The sequence below is a fragment of the Tachyglossus aculeatus genome, chromosome 3 (assembly GCF_015852505.1).
Source record: "Tachyglossus aculeatus isolate mTacAcu1 chromosome 3, mTacAcu1.pri, whole genome shotgun sequence".
Taxonomy (NCBI): Eukaryota; Metazoa; Chordata; class Mammalia; order Monotremata; family Tachyglossidae; genus Tachyglossus; species Tachyglossus aculeatus.
Genome location: NC_052068.1, coordinates 79,514,149 through 79,531,942, shown reverse-complemented (window position 1 = coordinate 79,531,942; position 17,794 = coordinate 79,514,149). Strand labels below are relative to the sequence as shown.

The 17,794-nt window shown below is 40.7% G+C and overlaps 1 protein-coding gene across 1 annotated transcript in view; it reads right to left on the bottom strand.

The window, feature by feature from the left end:
• The window catches only part of ATP8B1 (ATPase phospholipid transporting 8B1), a 125,102-nt gene that overhangs the window by 64,407 nt on the left and 42,901 nt on the right, over positions 1-17,794 (bottom strand). The window contains exon 2 of the mRNA XM_038744322.1: positions 6,753-6,955. Within this exon, the coding sequence (XP_038600250.1) occupies positions 6,753-6,933 (181 nt within the window). The 5' untranslated portion in view covers positions 6,934-6,955. The remainder of the gene's footprint in view (positions 1-6,752; positions 6,956-17,794) is intronic.

Sequence of the window (17,794 nt, the reverse complement as noted above, 5' to 3'; positions counted from 1 at the left end):
GAGCAGTAGTAATGAGGAAGCAGTAGTAATCCACCTTGAGGACACTAACTTCATTATACACTTCTCAGGCCAGGTCCACGTCCCAGGGGAAGCCACAATAATAATAATAATAATAATTGTAATATAGATTAAGTGCTTACTGTGAGCCAGGCTCTGTACTAAGCACTGGAGTAGTTACCAAGTAATTGGGTTGGAGAAAGTCCCTATCACACATTGCATTCACAGTCTTAATCCCCATTTTACAGATGAGGTAACTGAGGTACAGAGAAATTAAGTGTCTTGCCCAGGGTCACACAGCAGATAAGTGGCAGATAAGAGCTGGTATTAGAACCCAGGTCCTTCTGATTCCCAGGCCCATGATACGTAGGGTATCACTAGGCCAAAGACTGCAGCTCCTATCTGCACTTGACTATCTGCACTTGGTGCAGAATTACAGGCACAAATACCTGACATTTTCCCTTTATGCTCTCTCTCTTAGGGGAAGTAATTCTGAGTAACCCCATCATCATTATTAGAATCAACCAAACAATGTCTATTTCTTGAGGGTTCCAAAGATCCTACAGATCTGAAGCTAAGACAAGGAAATAGATGGTGTCTCCTGTTACTATTTAACACAGCTTTGCATTTATTTTCTAAAAAATCCCTCTGATGGCAAATTTCTTTCAGGCTTTGAACCTAAAGTCAATATCATTAATAATTCTATTCATTAGGCATCTACTGTCTTAGACACTAATTTGCAAGATTGGTCCTGAATTCAGAAGGACTATATAAGCACCTAAAACTGCAGGTAACAGATAAGAAATGTTGTGTTTTTTTAAACAGAATTGAGGCTTTGCTGTACAGTCCTTCGATTGCCTGAGGTGGGAAGGGAGGACAGAGGAGAAGGGAGAGAATGTGAGAAAGTCAAGGAGAAGTCTCCTGGGGTTGATGAGAAGACTAGAGGGAGAGTGACTAACACTTACACTAAAGAACACAATCTTACCCACACAGCCAGCACTATTATCTTCAAACTGAGGGACAATGCTCTTGTGTCCTCATTGCATGTCTCAGCCTGCTTCACTTTTAACCTGCTTGAATCAGGAGAATGATCTCCCTAGTTCAACTATTTCACAGATGACTTCCTCTCTCAGTTTCTCCAGCATACTTTTGTCAGTTTAGTACTACGTAAGGTATCTCCTGAAACTCTGCAACTAGGTCCTCCTAAACTGGAAAAAAAAAGTAACTTGAATAGAATCCATGAGCTTAGCTCTCCTTACCTGGTAAATTCTTACCAGCATGTTTACACTTGCTTGTGCAATCAGGCCCTCAATTGGAAAAGTATTTCAAAATATTCTCCTGGGGACTAAAAATTTAGTTCTACTGCACTTTTATTAAAAAAGAAAAGCCCAATACAAGAACTAAAAATAATTTTCAGAAAATAGTAGGAAATGCTCCTGTAAAAGAGAAGACAGGTTTCAATTCTTCTATATGCCCATTCAGGACAACATCTACAAACTGCAGTGTTAGGGAAAGAATTAGTCCTTAGTGATATCCATTAGAGAAGCGGAATGGCCAGTGGCAAGAGCCTGGGGTTGGGAGCCAGGGGAAATGGGTTCAAATCCCAGCGTCTGCTGTGTGACCTTAGCTCATCACTTTTCTGTGTCTCACTTACCTCATCTGTAAAATGAGGATTTAAACTGTGGGACTGTGTCCAACCTGATTACCTCATATCTACCCTAGCACTTAGTGCAGTGCTTGGCACATAGCAAGCGGTTAAACACCATAATAATTATTGTTATCATTGTGATGATACCCCATGGCTCCCCCTCTAGACTATAAGCTCTTTGTGGATGGGAGATGTGACTGTTTATTGTTCAATATACTCTTCCAAGCACTTGGTACAGTGCTCTGCATGCAGTAAGCACTCAATAAATGTGACTGAGGGAATGAAGTAATTTAGCTTCTGCTGACCTATGCTAGATAGGCAGTTCAACCAAGGTATACTTTTCATAAAATTATAGTTTGGTTAAACTGCCTAACAGAGGAAGATTACCTCTGTATACTTACCTCTTCTTCTCTTGCTACCCTCTCCAACTCTTGTTTCCAAGAAGCTCAACCCAGTAATCACACACACACACACACACACACACAAACACCCCCCCAACCCGTTCCCCCTTCGTCCCACACCTCCATCCACACACACCAAGTGTCCAGAATAGCCATGAACAGATGCAAGAAAACCCAAGTTAAAAAAATTACTAATTGGATCACAGAGCAATTATAGTTATAATTGACCACACAAAGTATAGTACAAGAAATCTCAGTATGAAATGAACCCTAGGATGTACTCTCTAATGCAGGACAAGAAAAGAAAGCACAAAACAATTGAGCTTTCTGCCCCTTGCTTCCATCTTTTGCATTTAAGTATGTACTAGCCAAGGACCATCTTCTAAGTAGAGGACAAGCCAAACTCATGCTACTGACCTAAGTCACAAAGTAGAAAAGTGCTTTCATCAAAACTACTTGTTCACAAGACAGATATTAATTCTCATCAGGAGTTACCTTTATTCTTATACTGAATGTGCAAATGCTCATCACAATATCAACAAGACTGAGGAAGAAATCAATAATTCCCTGTTTGAGCACTCAACTGTGACTGAACCAATTAACTAAATTGGTTAATTTAAAGGTACAGCAAACTTACTCACATCTACTTTGAACCTGACACCAATAAGAGGCCACCATCCGCTCTGGACAGCTATTTCCCTTCCACTTTACAACTATACCTTGCCAACTGTGGCCTATCAAACTGTAGGTTTCATTCATTTGGGGTAGCCAGGAGCGATCAACAGTTTTTGGTTCCCAGAGTGAAAAAACTACAAGGCCTCATGTGACAGGGTGTTACACACTTTTGGAGTAACTGTACTAAGTTCCATATGTGGCTTTCTACCTTTGCAGGGCCTGAGTGTCTCCATGGCCATGGCTTCACACCTTCCTAAGGTTGGCCTCTAGACTGTAAGCTCGTTGTGTATGGGGAATGTTTCTGTTTACTGTTATAGTATATACGAGTATTGTTATTATCTATCTATTTATAGAGTGCTTACTGTGTGCAGAACACTATATAGTGCTTATAGATTGAGTGCTTACTGTGTGCAGAACACTATATAACAATGCTATCTATCTATTTATAGATATTATTTATAGATAGATAGCATTGTTATATAGTGTTCTGCACACAGTAAGCACTCAATAAATATGACAATGAAGGAATGACCATCATTGAACATCAAGACAGCAATGGCATGTACCCCAGGAGGGTAATGGAGACATGAAGCCAAAGACAAGAATCTAACCACAGTTTAACAACAGGGTAGGTAGGGTTTAAAAGTCCATTTTAAATAGCCCAGTCCTTGTCATTCATTACAGCTCTTCTGGACTTGGCACAGTAGATTAGCTGTTACATCAATTTGCTTCTGATGCCTTAATTCTTGGTTATATAGCTCTGTAAGTATACTTTGCACAGTCTCAATTTAATGACTGTGTAACTTGCCATTTATTGACCAAAGCGATGGCACTGTATGTCACAGACTGTAAAAGGATTGGAGCTAACTCTTTTCCATAGCTGTCATCCAGGAGTAACATTTTATCCTGTTCTAGCCTGCCCAAGCTGCCCTTGTGTTGCTGTTGCATCTAAAATATTAACTCGGTTTATAGGAATCCCAGGTATGCATATGTTGACTTCCATATCTTCACTATATATCACAACTGAGCCCTCAGTGCACTTTTAATGGAATTCCAATTTGCCTTGCACATCCAGTTTGGGGCAACGGCATTTCAACCATTCCATTTTACCCCCAGCCTGGAGAATAATCTGTAATTTCCTGCAGACAGCAGGCTTGCTTTTAAGTCATCATTCATATTTATTCCATGTTTCCAATTCAACTCCTGAATACAACTTCTGGAACAAGCAGTTCAGAAAGATTATGACATTGCTCTATGGGTTTGCAGATATGGAGACTTGGCATGTATCCCTGAACAGTGTTGTGTCTTCATTAACACCCATATCACTCGGGCACTAGGGACCATATTCAATTTGATTGGGTCAAAGGTTTTTTTGTGTTTACAAATAGTAACAATGAGTAAGTGATACTCTTTGCATTTCTCAGCTAAATGATGAACTCTATGAATGTGATCAATTGCTGAAAATCTGAAAGGGAAGTCTGTTCATTCCTTGCCTGATTTTCCAAATCACTCTGGCCTTACCTGCTAATATGCAATCATTTTGATTCATTGTAATCTCATCTGGCCTCTTTTCTACTAATTTCTTTTTTTTTTTCCCCCGGAACTTCACGTTCTTAATGAACTGTCATCTGTGACTATAGCAGTGACTATTTTTGTCACTTCGGTGAAATCTACCACAAAATTGTTCTTGTTCAATACCCGGCTGATAGCCATTGTATCTTCTTTGACTTCTGTAAAAACCATTTCTAAGTTTTCCTAGAACTGTTCAGTTTCCTCTCACATCAGCTGGGTTGGGCTGCATTCATACATAATCTGTTATTTATGGATCCTCAAGCTAAAATGTTGTCCAATGTGACAAAATATCAATGCCTTCAGTGAGAGGTGCTGCCTCCTTTTAGATTGGAATACATATTCTGTCTATATGGACTATGCTGCTAATGAACTTTCTAGATATATCTTTCTCTCTCTTTTTCCATTGTGTTAAAACCTCTTGGGACTATATTGCGTTTACTATACCAATAATTTCAGGGATTAATTTCTCTTCTAGATAGATGCCAGTGAGTATATCTTGTGATAAATTTATCATATTATATATAGAACTATAAATTATATATCCATCATCCTGAAACCTCCACAGCTGGGAACATGAAACAATTTCCCAAGATATGGAGTTTTCAGGGTGAAATAGCATCTACACTTTAGCTTACATCCCCCTGTATTCATGGCCTAGTGGAAAGATTATGGGCCAGAGAGTCAGGAAGCCTCAGAAGGTCTGGGTTCTAATCCTGACTCTGCCACTTGCCTGCTGTGTGACCTTGAACAGGTCTATTAACCTTGCTCTGCCTCTCAGTTTCCTCACCTGTAAAATGGGGGATTAAATATTTGTTTTCCCTGTCCTTTAGACCTAGAGTCCCAGACCATGAGTTCCATGCTGAAAAGGGACTATGATTGATCTGATTGCATCATAATTACCCTAACAGTACAGTGCTTGGCACATCGTAAGTGCTTATCAAATGAACAATTATTATTATTATGCTATACCATTCTCAAGGGGGCATTTAAATGGCTAGCCTAAGACTACATATGCCACTACATTTAGCTAGGATGATTTCCAACAGTAAGAGCAGAATTAGATCCCCTACCGCTCTGGATTCTACCTTGATACCTTCTCAGCCTGAACTTCTCCCGCGCTGAGTTTAACAGTAGTCTAACACCCACAGTCAAATTGTTTAACAGACTTTTTTTTATCCCATGACTTATTAATTCTCTTCAGATAATCTATTTTTTTTGCAGCTGCCAGCACCCAACTTTGGAAAGCTCAAATTTTATGTTCTCCTCAGAATTCCACCCTAACCCCCTTGAGGTTTCTTTCCCCAAATTTAAGAAAAAGGAATGGAGGGTCAAAACCCTCAAGCAATTCAACTATTTTAGATTTTGGAAACTCTAGAAGAATAAAGAACCAAAAAAAATAGTAGGAAAACATAAGGGACTCTGAAAAGGAAGTTTTACTATCTGAAATCAGTTGCATTCATTATCAATTTTTTTAGATTTGTCTAAAGGCAAGAGTTCTAATCATATGCTATCTATCTAGAGAGCCATCAAAATCTGACAAAAATGATTATTGAACCATTCTGCAATTACACTGAGATCAGACAGAAAGAAGCGTAATGTTATTTATACATTGAATAAGATACTTATACGAAGCAGAGAGTAGTGGTAGGAGCTAATACATCACTTTACATCTCCCAGTGGCTGGAGAAAGGACAGAGTGTCTATTTCTATATCAGTTATGTCAGTTCCTTCGTGAATCATTGTGAAGATGTGGAGAATGAAGAAGCTGGTCAATTATACAGGACTTGGCAGTCTTTCTGGATAATTTAATATACAAATGTACATATCTGTAAGTTATTTAATGTCTGTCTCCCCCTCTAGACTGTGAGCTCGCTGTAGGCAGGGAATGTGTCTGTTTATTGTTATATTGTACTCTCCCAAGTGTTTAGTACAGTACTTTGCACACAGTAAGCTTTAAATACGACTGAATGAATGAATCTGCTTCCATCTCCAAGATTTCAAGGAAACAGAGTTGAGGGGGAAAAGAGGGAAAGGTCAAATGCATTAACAAGAATTGGGTTTTTTTTTCTTACCATAGGAAAAACTGAAGGTTAAGGAGGGAGATAAACATTAATAGTCATTCTGGATTTCCTAGTACTTAATTTATTCCTGGAAACACAGGCAACTCATTCAAAATAAGCACATGGACAAGAACACCCTCTTCTTTGGTCTTGCATTTCTACTCTCCTCTTCCACTTTCCTAACGAAGGTCTCCTTGGTTGAAGGAGAGATGTGATCGACTATCTATTAGAGTGCAATTGTTTCTCTCCTCTATCAGGGAGGCCTCTCAAGAATACATCAGAGACGGAAGGAATGTGGATTAGTTTCATGTGTGGGTGGCCTCCATTGTGTTTTGTATATCTTTAGAGCTTTACAGAAATTGAATCCAGAGGTAACTTCAGTTCCTCCTGCAACATTACCCTTTCTGAGTGTTTCCCGAGTCTCCTCTGTTGCCCTGTTGATTCTGTTTTGCTCGGGTTCCTCAGCCGGCTCCGATACTTCAAGTTCGTCTTCCGTTTCATCGTCACTATAAGGAACCACCTCATCATTTGGCTGAGAGTCTTCCTCAAATGTAGTTTCCAAGTCTCTCTTTGAATTCATTTTGCTGCTAATCTGGAAGCACCTTGGGGAGGGGGAAAAACAAGAGAGAGATTAAAATGTGGTGAATTAGTTTATTTGCCCAATTTTCCAAAATGGACTTCCCTTGTGCACCCCTTTCTTCCAACCAAATGCTGAATTTTCTTAGCTTTCTGAGACTCCAGCAGATATTGTCAATGATTAGTATTATGGTACTTATTAGCACATACTCTGTGATCAGTACTGGGATTGCTAGAAAATAATCGGATCTGGCAGTGCCCTTGACTCACACTGGGCTCCCAATCTAAGGGGTAGGGAGAGCAGGTTTCTTATCCCCATTTTACAAAAGATCAAAATGAGGTCCAGAGAAGGTAAGTGATCTGGCCAAGGTCACAGAGTAGATCAATGGCAGAGTTGTGAACCCAGATCTCCTAATTCCCAAACCCATGCTCTTTTTACTAGGCTATGTCAGTTGTGACTCAAAAATTCAAATATCTCTGCATCATTTCTATCAGTAATATTTACTGACATCTACTGTGTGCTGAGCACTCTCCCAAGTGCTAGAGAAAATACAAAAGAAGTAAAAGACCAGATTTTTTCTTCCCTTGAGAGCTTTACAATCTATACGGATAAAACTATTTCTCCTCTTGAAAGACAAATATTGAGCTCATTGTGGGCAGGAAATGTGTCTGTTGTTACCTTGTACTCTCCCAAGGTCTTAGTGCGGTGTTTTGCCCACAGTAAGGGCTCAATAAATACGATTGAATGAATGAATGGGGCCAGAAAAGAAAATGACTGGAGCGTAATTGAGAGAGCGATGCACTTCTAAATTAATAATAATAATAATAATGGCCTTTATTAAGCGCTTACTATGTGCAAAGCACTGTTCTAAGTGCTGGGGAGGTTACAAGGTGATCAGGCTGTCCCTCGGGGGCTCACAGTCTTAATCCCCATTTTACAGATGAGGTAACTGAGGCACAGAGAAGTTAAGTGACTTGCCCAAAGTCACACAGCTGACAATTGGCGGAGCCAGAATTTGAACCCATGACCTCTGACTCCAAAGCCCGTGCTCTTTCCACTGAGCCATGCTGCCACGAAGAAGAAAACTAAAAACATATTACTCTTCCCAGACACTGTATGTATACATCCATCACCTTGCCCCCTCCTACCTCTGCTTGCTTCTCTCCTTCTACAACCCATCTTGCATACTTGGCTCCTCTAGTGCTCTCTTGGAGAAGGCAAATCTCCTCCAACGGGCCTTCAGACTAAACCACACTTTTCCTCATGTTCCACTCCCTTCAACTTGCTCCCTGTACTCTTCCCCCTCTTCCCAGCCCCACAGCACTTATGTCCATATCAATAATTTTATTTATTTGAATTGATGTTTGTCTCCCCCTCTCTAGACTGTGAGCTCATGGTGGGAAGGGAATGTGTCTGTTTTTTGTTGTATTGTTCTTTCCCAAGTGCTAGTACAGTGCTCTGCACACAATAAGTGCTTAATAAATACAACTGAATGGATGAATGAATACCTTCCAGGTACTTACAAATGACCTCAGAGAATTATAGTTAACATTAACTCATTACCTGTCAAAGTTCAAACTATAATAATTATTACTATTATAAATTCATATAAAAGAATCAGCAGATCATAAACAGAAGTCTTGTTAAGGTTTCTTTCCAGTGATATTCTTGCTCTGTATTCACTTTTAATAGTGAATTAAGTAGGCAAGGCAAGGCCTTGTTATTTTCTGTTTCATACAGACTAGACAAGCCTTCCCTGATTAATATCCTTATACCCTAAGCCACCAACCAACTCTAGTATTTATTGTATTATTATTTCCTACCCTAATAATGATAATAATAATAATGGTATTTGTTAAGTGCTTACTATGGGCAAAGCACTGTTCTAAGCACTGGGGAGGTTGCAAGGTGATCAGGTTGTCGGTGGGGGGGGCTCACAGTTTTAATCCCCATTTTACAGATGAAGTAACTGAGGCACAGAGAAGTTAAGAAGTTAAGTGACTTGCCCAAACTCACACAGCTGACAGTTGGCGGAGTCAGGATTTGAACCCATGACCTCTGACTCCAAAGCCCATGCTCTTTCCACTGAGCCATGTAAGGTACTCCTGTATATGTTTATACAATTTTACATTCATTTGACTGTAGTAGTTATAAATATGTTTTATGTTTGTCTCAGAGTGAAGTCACCTTGTGATAAGCAGCAAAGCCTATTGGATAAAGCACAGTCTGGGAACCGGAGGACCTGGGTTTTAATTCCACTTTCACCACTTGCCTGCTGTCTTACCTTAGGCAAGTCATTCAATTTCTTTCTGCCTCAATTTCCTCAACTGCAAAATGGGGATTCAATACCTGTTATCCCTTCTACTGTGGCTGTGAGCTCCATGTCGGACAGGGACTGTGTCTGTCCTGATTAACCTGTACCTACCCCAGAACTTAGAACAGTGCTTAACACAAAGTAAGTACTTAACATTCATTCATTCAATCATATTTATTGAGCACTTACTGTGTGCAAAGCACTCAAAAAAGTATCTGGCATATCTTTGTTCTGCATTTCCCATGTGCCTTAGTACAGTTCACTGCACCACAGTACACTACATTAAGGCATGCTTAATTATTTTCAAGTTTGTTTAAAAACATCATAACTGCAACCACTTAGTAGAAGTAAAATTGAGATATTTCCCTGTTAATGGAGAAAAACAAAAAATCAGAAAGGTTCTCAGCATCTCACTGTGATTTGTTTCTAAAAATCACCAATAGTGACAGCAAGTAGCTCATAAATCTACCAGTTTAACTTCCACTCACCCAGATAGGCCTGGGCAGTTTATACTGATTGTTCTACTATGAGATTCTGCGGCACAAAATCTTGAATCGGAAAATTCAGAATGGAGGAAAATACCCTTCTGCGTGTCCTCAAAAAGAACACACACATCCTGCTGATTTCAAATGCCGTGAGACTACACAGGTGACTAGCCAAAGGGATACACTCCCTGGGATTTTTCCAGGTTTCAAGCTGAGAACATTAAAGATTAAATCAACTAGTAACCTGGGTGGTGGAGGGAGACGCTGTGTTTTCTAAATTCTGGAAAGCCTCCTAAATTCTGGAAACCTTACAGGGAATTCTACAGTGCCTGGCACCCTGTTGGGCTCAGTTAATGTTTGATAATGATAAGGATTAGCCTCTAGAATTGCACTAGGCTGAAGCTGCAGCTTGTAGACATTTGACAGTCATTTTAATTCAAAAGAGACAAAGGTGGCATTGCTTAACATGATTTTCTGTGCTGGACATCTCCATATTTGAAGGACCTACATTTGAAAGACTGTGACTCCTCCTGTGGTGCAGGGACTGTGTACTACCTGAAAGAAGCATGTGGCTCAGTGGAAAGAGCACGGGCTTGGGAGTTAGAGGTCATGGGTTCTAATACCAACTCCACCATTTGTCTGCTGTGTGACTTTGGGCAAGTCACTTAACTTTCCCGGGCTTCAGTTACCTCATCTGTAAAATGGGGATTAAGACTGTGAGCCCCATGTGGGACAACCACATTATCTTGTATCTCCCCCAGCACTTAAAACAGTGCTTGGCATACTGTAAACATTTCAAAAATAGCAGTTATCATCCCATTTGAGTTACTGCTACAGTGGTGTAAACCTGGAAAATCTGCTTGTTGAAAGGAAGTTAAAATTTTGTCAGGATAAAATGCAGGATCAGGGGTCTGAAAAGACAGGGTTGATCTACTTCTCTGGTCAAACAGTACTACAGACACAACTGGATTATCAGACACCAGCTAAGGGATAAAGGTGAGACAGGGCCTGACTTGTGCATGTTATAAAATTCATGTGTCTGGGTGGCTGAGGAGAGGGTAGGAAGAGAGATGTGGAAGGGCATATCTTTGCTCTCTCCCAGCACTTTATATAGTGCTCTGTATGTGGTAAGCAGTTAGCAGCTATCATACTGTGTTTTTTTTTTTCATCTTTTGACTGTTTCTTCTGCTCTCATTTCACCTGCCGTCCCCCTACTTCAGCTTCCCATTCAGTCGTTTAAATGTCCTGCTTTTACATTATCTCCTCATATGCCATGATCACTGAGTTTGCACTGAGATCCATGCTGTTCCAATCCTGGTAGAACTACTGCATTATAGGACAGTAATTACTGCCTTATTGGGCTCATTATTGGTGAGCATGTCTTGAGAAGCAGCATGATGTAGTGAATAGAGCATGAATCTGGGAGTCAAAAGGCCATGGGTCCAATCCCAGCTCCCCAACTTGTCTGCTGCATGACCTTGGACAAGTCACTTCACTTCTCTGTACCTCAGTTACCTCATCTGTAAAATGGGGATTAAGACTGGGGCAGGGACTGTGTCCAACCTGATTTGCTTATATCCACCCCAGTGCTTAGTACAATGCCTGGCACATAGTAAGCACTAAACAAATACAATTATTATTATTATTGTCAACTGATACTAAGGATGGTCCACCCTGTGAGACCATCCCATGGATGCCATTGAGACCAGAGCTCTCGTTCCATCCCCCGCTCCCACAGGGGAAGTCCCTGCACCCTTACAAATAATGACAACAATTATAACATTTATAAAGTGCTTACTATGTGCTAAATGATGGGATAGATATATAATTATGATATCCTACATCATCCCTGTCCCACCTGGGGTTCCCAATCTATTTTTATCACCATTTTACATATGAGGAAACTGTGGTCCGGAGATGTTTTGTGTCTACCAACTTGATTGTATTGTACTTTCCCAAGTGCTTAGAAGAGGGCTATGCACACAGTAATCCTCAACAAATTCCATTAATTGATCAATGCGTCAATATTCAATTAGCAATAAACATTTTGCTAAGGTTAATGGTGTTCTAGCCATATATTTTGATCATTATGTAGCCTGCTCAGAATACTAAATCAAAAAATCACGCTATGCTTTTTAATCAAAAGAAAATTGGATAAACCCCTCCTATAAACTACTTCTTACAAGTCTGATTAGACTCGTGCTTAGTACAGTGCTCTGCACACAGTAAGTGCTCAATAAATGCAATTGAATGAGTTGAATGAACTTGTGTCAGATGACTAATTACGACTCTTGTCAACACTATCAGTGAATAGCAAAATGAGGTGTTTGACCTTGAAGTATTTCATGTGAGGTACAGACTTGGAGAGCACTTATCTCAATCAAATTCCCTTGCAGCAAGATGAGTATGACTGTTGAATGATAAATGCGCTTATGAACTTAGATCATCATGTGCCCTGGCCACAGAGTACAGAAGAAAATGAAATGAGAGTATTTGACTCTTGGGCTTTCTCTTTTTTTTTCTGTCTTCTCTCTGTTAAGAGTCAGTTGCCATGTATTTCATTCATTCATTCATTCATTCAATCGTATTTATTGAGCGCTTACTGTGTGCAGAGCACTGTACTAAGTGCTTGGGAAGTACAAGTTGGCAACATATAGAGACGGTCCCTACCCAATAAAGGGCTCATAGTCGTCTAGGAGGGGGAGACAGACAACAAAACAAAACATGTGGACAGGTGTCAAGTCATCAGAATAAATAGAAGTAAAGCTAGAGGCACATCATTAACAAAATAAATAGAATAGTAAATATGTACAAGTAAAATACAAGTAAAAAATGTATTGCTAAGTAATGGGCTTTTCCAGTGGTTGAATGTGGTTTTACAGATTAATAAAGATCAGGGGACCAACTGGCCACATTATCCAAACAGTAAGATATAATGCTCTGTGTTAAAATATTTTGAAATCAGATACCTCGATAAGCGGGTCAAGATTCAGTACAGTGCTTTCCCCACAGTAGGTATGCAGTAAATATCAATCACCTTTGTATTTCACCCTTGCCTAGGCAATGTCCAACCCATTCTACTGGGATGAAGATGCAAATTTTGACAGATCACCACATCGACATGGGCCTCAGAGGTACATGTTTGAAAGGCAAAGCAAATTTAGACTTTCCATCCTTTTGAAGGGGGTGTAGTCACTGAAGCCTAGAAAAAGGAGTTTTCTGTGAAGGCAGCTTGGCCTTTGAGGTTGTGTTCCTCCTGGAGCCTTTTATAGTTCTGTGTTTGAATAAGATACCTTCAAAATCTGGCAAAAGGAGCAGAGCTCCAAATTTCTATAGGAAGACAATATAGTTTGCTGTCTACATTGTTTATAATTTATCGCAGCTGTGTTATTTTAAGGCACACTGAGGGCAACAAAGCACTGTCCCTAATGCCTCTCTGGAACTCATGTTTCCCTATGCCCTGCATACTTGGCTCTTTCAGTCTGGCCTGTGATATGGCAGATGTTTTGAGCCAGGGCAACTTTCAGACAATTGCCTCGGGGTTAGGTTTGAAAGTGCCTGGGCTAGAAGCACTGGCTGCATAAACGGGAACTGGGAGGGAACACAGGTTCTGGAGCAAGGGGGTTGTGTCAGGCCTCCACCTTCCCCTCTCACACAGTTCTCTCACAGAGTAGTTCAAACCGACTTCTATGTGACATCTTACAGAACGCTGTGTGAATGTGTTAAATAACGATATGTGGGAAAGGAAAACATAAAATATTTCCCAGCCTCAGGGCGCTCATATATGGAATGTGTCTGTTTATTGCTATATTGTACTCTCCCAAATGCTTAGTACAGTGCTCTGCACAGAATAAACACTCAAAATATACAATTGAATGAAGGACTGAAATATGGGACTTGTTAAGTGCTTATTATGTGCCAAGCACTGTTCTAAGCACTGAGGTAGATGCAAGTTAATCAGGGTGGACACAGTCTTTGCCCCACTTGGGACTCATAGTCAATCCCCATTTTACAGATGAGGTAACAGAGGCACAGAGAAGTTAAATAACTTGCTCAAGGTCGCACAGCAGATGCGTGGCAGCCGGGATTAGAACCCAGGTCCTCCTGACTCCCAAGACCATGCTCAATCCACTAAATCAATCAATCAATCATATTTATTGAGCGCTTAAGAGCACTGTACTAAGTGCTTGGGAAGTACAAGTTGTCAACATATAGAGACGGTCCCTACCCAACAGTGGGCTCACAGTCTAGAAGGGGGAGACAGAGAACAAATCCAAACATATTAACAAAATAAAATAAATAGAATAGATATGTACAAGTAAAATAAATAAATAAAGCTAAACCACACTGCTTATCTTACTAATATCTGAAGCCAGTCCTGCTTAGACTGGGGGCGGGAAGGGGTGACTTTCTGGTGAGCTCCCTAACGGAACCTCATTACTGTTGTAAGACTCTGTGGACTGTGAGTAGAGAGGTAATGTTAATTTTGCTCAGGTCTTTAAAGCAGTTCTGGTTGTGACTGCTTTAGGGTACTGTTTAAAATAATTGGCTTTGACTAAGAATCAAGCATTTCTTAACATACTTCCCCATCATCAATTTCTACATCTATTGCATGGACTTTTGTTAGCCTACTTACGTTTTCACCGACTGTGATTTTACCCTTGGGATCTAGAGGTGGATCAAGAATTTTGTATGGTGAAACTTGATTAATAAATGTAGGTTGTCTAGGCCAACCTAGCTGAACCTAGCTGAGCTCTCCCTGCCCCCACCAGCTCTTGTATTTGTTTAATGAGAATCAGTTCAGACACTGCACAAGCGCTTAGTGCAGTGCTTTGCACATAGTAAGTGCTCAATAAATGATTGAATGAATGTTATATTAAAGAAGTAACTTGTGTATTGATAGGATTTTCCTAATTTTTAAGTGACCCTTCATACTCTGTTCTTCTGCTCTTTGTGCTGTCATTTCAGTCTCTGGAACTTTCCCTCTCCTAAAGGCATACATACTATCCTAAACCGAATTACACCCTGTGTTAATTGCTTGGAGTATTTGTGAAGTGCAGATTCCTTTTAATGACTTGAAAGAATGTTCTCCTTTAAATATACATTTCCTATTCAGACTGTACACTCGCCAGAAGACGTTTCAGTTAGACTTCCAATTTGAATATACCCTTTACATTTAGGGCATAGTTTTTTTTTTGTTGTTTTTTTAAAAAACTTCCACTCTGTAATATATTCATTTAGTGTGAATCTAAGGCATGCTTTGCTAATTCTTAAAACTTTGAAAGGAGGCCAGAAATGCTATCATTTTAAAATCCAGCTGTCCCAAGCCTGTGCCCTTTCCACTGCACTGCTTCACTTGATGTTCACATCACCCTCAGCCCCACAGCACTTAACGTACATATCCAGAATTTATTTATTAGCTTTAATGTCAGTCTCCCCCTCTAGACTGTAACTTCCTTTTATTCATTCATCCAGTTGTATATATTAAGCACTTACTGTGTTCAAAGCACTGTACTAAGCACTTGGGAAAGTACAATACAACAATAAACAGTGCCGATCCCTGCCCACAATGAGCTCACAGTCTAGCTGGGGCAGAAAAGCATTTTCCAACTATTTCTCCTTGTGGGCAGAAAACGTGTTTACCAGCTATTTGCTTGTCCTTTCCCAAGCACACAGTAAGCACTCAATAAATACCATTGATAGATTATCTATTATGCTTCAGGCAGTTCCACATTTAAACCCATTCAGGAGTTGAGCTGATCACAGAGCTAGGGGTTTTGGCAGTGCCAATTGTGCCCTCTCTTCCCTGCAAATCCTGCGCCCACTGGGACATGGGTGCTGGTGATTAGACGGGCAGGGGTGCTCCGGTTGGCAAAGGGCATGCAAAGATGTTTTTCCATGGCAATTAATTCATTCAATCATATTTATTGAGGGCTTTCTGTATGCAGAGCACAGAATTAAGTGCTTAGGAGAGCTCAATACAACAATGAATAGGCACCTTACCTTTCCACAAGGAGCTTACAGTCTAGAGGACCAGTTTACAGTCTAGAGGTAATCCCACTTAAACTAAGTGACCACAGCATAATAACAATGCTGTGTTGATGTGCCTTGTCCCAGCAAAGCATTTGCCCTGGTAGCCACAGCATTAGGTCATTTTGGCCTGCCGCAGGGGGTTCTTCAGTCAGGAACCTTGACTACTAATGACCTAATCTCAGAACTACAATTTGGGACTTCTGTTTCTCAGAGCAGGGTTCTTTCCACTGGATCAGCAGCAGCTTGTTTAATTGCATATGAATCGGGTATATGGGAGAATAGAGACCAATGTGTGCAATGGGTTCAAATCCCGGCTCCACCAATTGTCAGCTGTGTGACTTTGGGCAAGTCACTTAACTTCTCTGTGCCTCAGTTACCTCATCTGTAAAATGGGGATTGACCGCGAGCCCTCCCTGGGAAAACCTGATCACTCGTAGCCTCCCCAGTGCTTAGAACAGTGCTTTGCACATAGTAAGCATTTAATAAATGTCTTCTAGACTGTGAGCCCACTGTTGGGTAGGGACTGTCCCTATATGTTGCCAACTTGTACTTCTCAAGCACTTAGTACAGTGCTCTGCACACAGTAAGCGCTCAGTAAATACGATTGATTGATTGATCATCATCATCAGTGGAAGAAGCTGCTGGTAAGTGTAAGTCCTATGACACACTCTTTATTATCAATCATATTTATAGAGCACTTACACTACACAGAGCAGTGTTCTAAGCACTTTTTTAAACACTTATTATGTCTCAGGCACTGTACTAAGTGCTGGGGTAAATTCAAGATATTCAGGTTAGACACAGTCCATGTTCCATGTGAGGCTCATAGTTTCAATCCCCATTTTACAGATGAGGTAACTGAGGCACAAAGAAGTAAAGTGACTTGCCCGAGGTCCTACAGCAGACAAGTGGCAGAGCAGGGATGAGAACCCACGACCTCTGATTCCAAGGCCCATGCTCTTTCCACTAGGCCATACTGCTTCTCACTAGTACTTGAGAAGGTGCAATATAACAGAGTTGGTAGAAATGTTCCCTGCCCACAAGGAACTTACATTCTAGAGGATAATCCTTTTCCTTGGGGGTAGGACATTGTTTTCTTTTTGTCCTATGTACCCCATTTACTCTCCTCACTACCCGTTACTGATGATTTTGTGATCTAAAATGTCAAGACCATAATAATAATGATGATGATGGCATTTGTTAAGTGCTTACTATGTGCCAAGCACTGTTCTAAGCACTGGTGGGGGAATACAAGGTCATCAAGGTTGTCCCACATGGGTCTCAAAGTCTTCATCCCCATTTTACAGATGAGGGAACGGAGGCCCAGAGAAGTGAAGTGACTTGCCCAAAGTCACACAGCTGACAAGTGGTGGAGCCGGGATTAGAACCCATGACCTCCAACTCCAAGCCCAGGATCTTTCAACTGAGCCCTGCTGCTTCAATAAAAAGTCATAATAAGCCATTTTAACCACTAAAGAAAACATTTAGAAGAATGTGTGTGTGTGTGTGTGTGCATGCACGCATGCACACACATGCACACATATCTGTTGATAAATAGTCCCTGGGTATTTTTGACTACCTGGATAGAATGTCTTTTCCAAATCAACACCTCCAGCCCTAATTTCTCTCCCTCTTGGCAGTTTCACACCTCCTCCTGTCTTCAAGACAGTTTTACTTGAATGTCCTGTCATCACCTCAAACTTAACATGTCTAAAACAGAACCCCTTATCTTCCCACCCAAACTCTGCCCTTCCCCTGACTTTCCCATCACTGTAGATGGGAAAGGCCCATAACCTTGGCATTATCCTTGAGTCATCTTTCTCATTCATCCCATATATTCAGTCTATCACTAAATTCTGTCCGTTCAACCTCCCCAACATCGCTAAAACCCACCCTTTCCTCTCCATTCAAACTGCTACCATGTTAATCCAAGCACTTATGCTATCCTGCCTTGATTACTATATCAGCCTCCTTGCTGGTCTCCCTGCCTCTCCCCATTCCAGTTGGTACTTTACTCTGCTGCCCAGGTCAT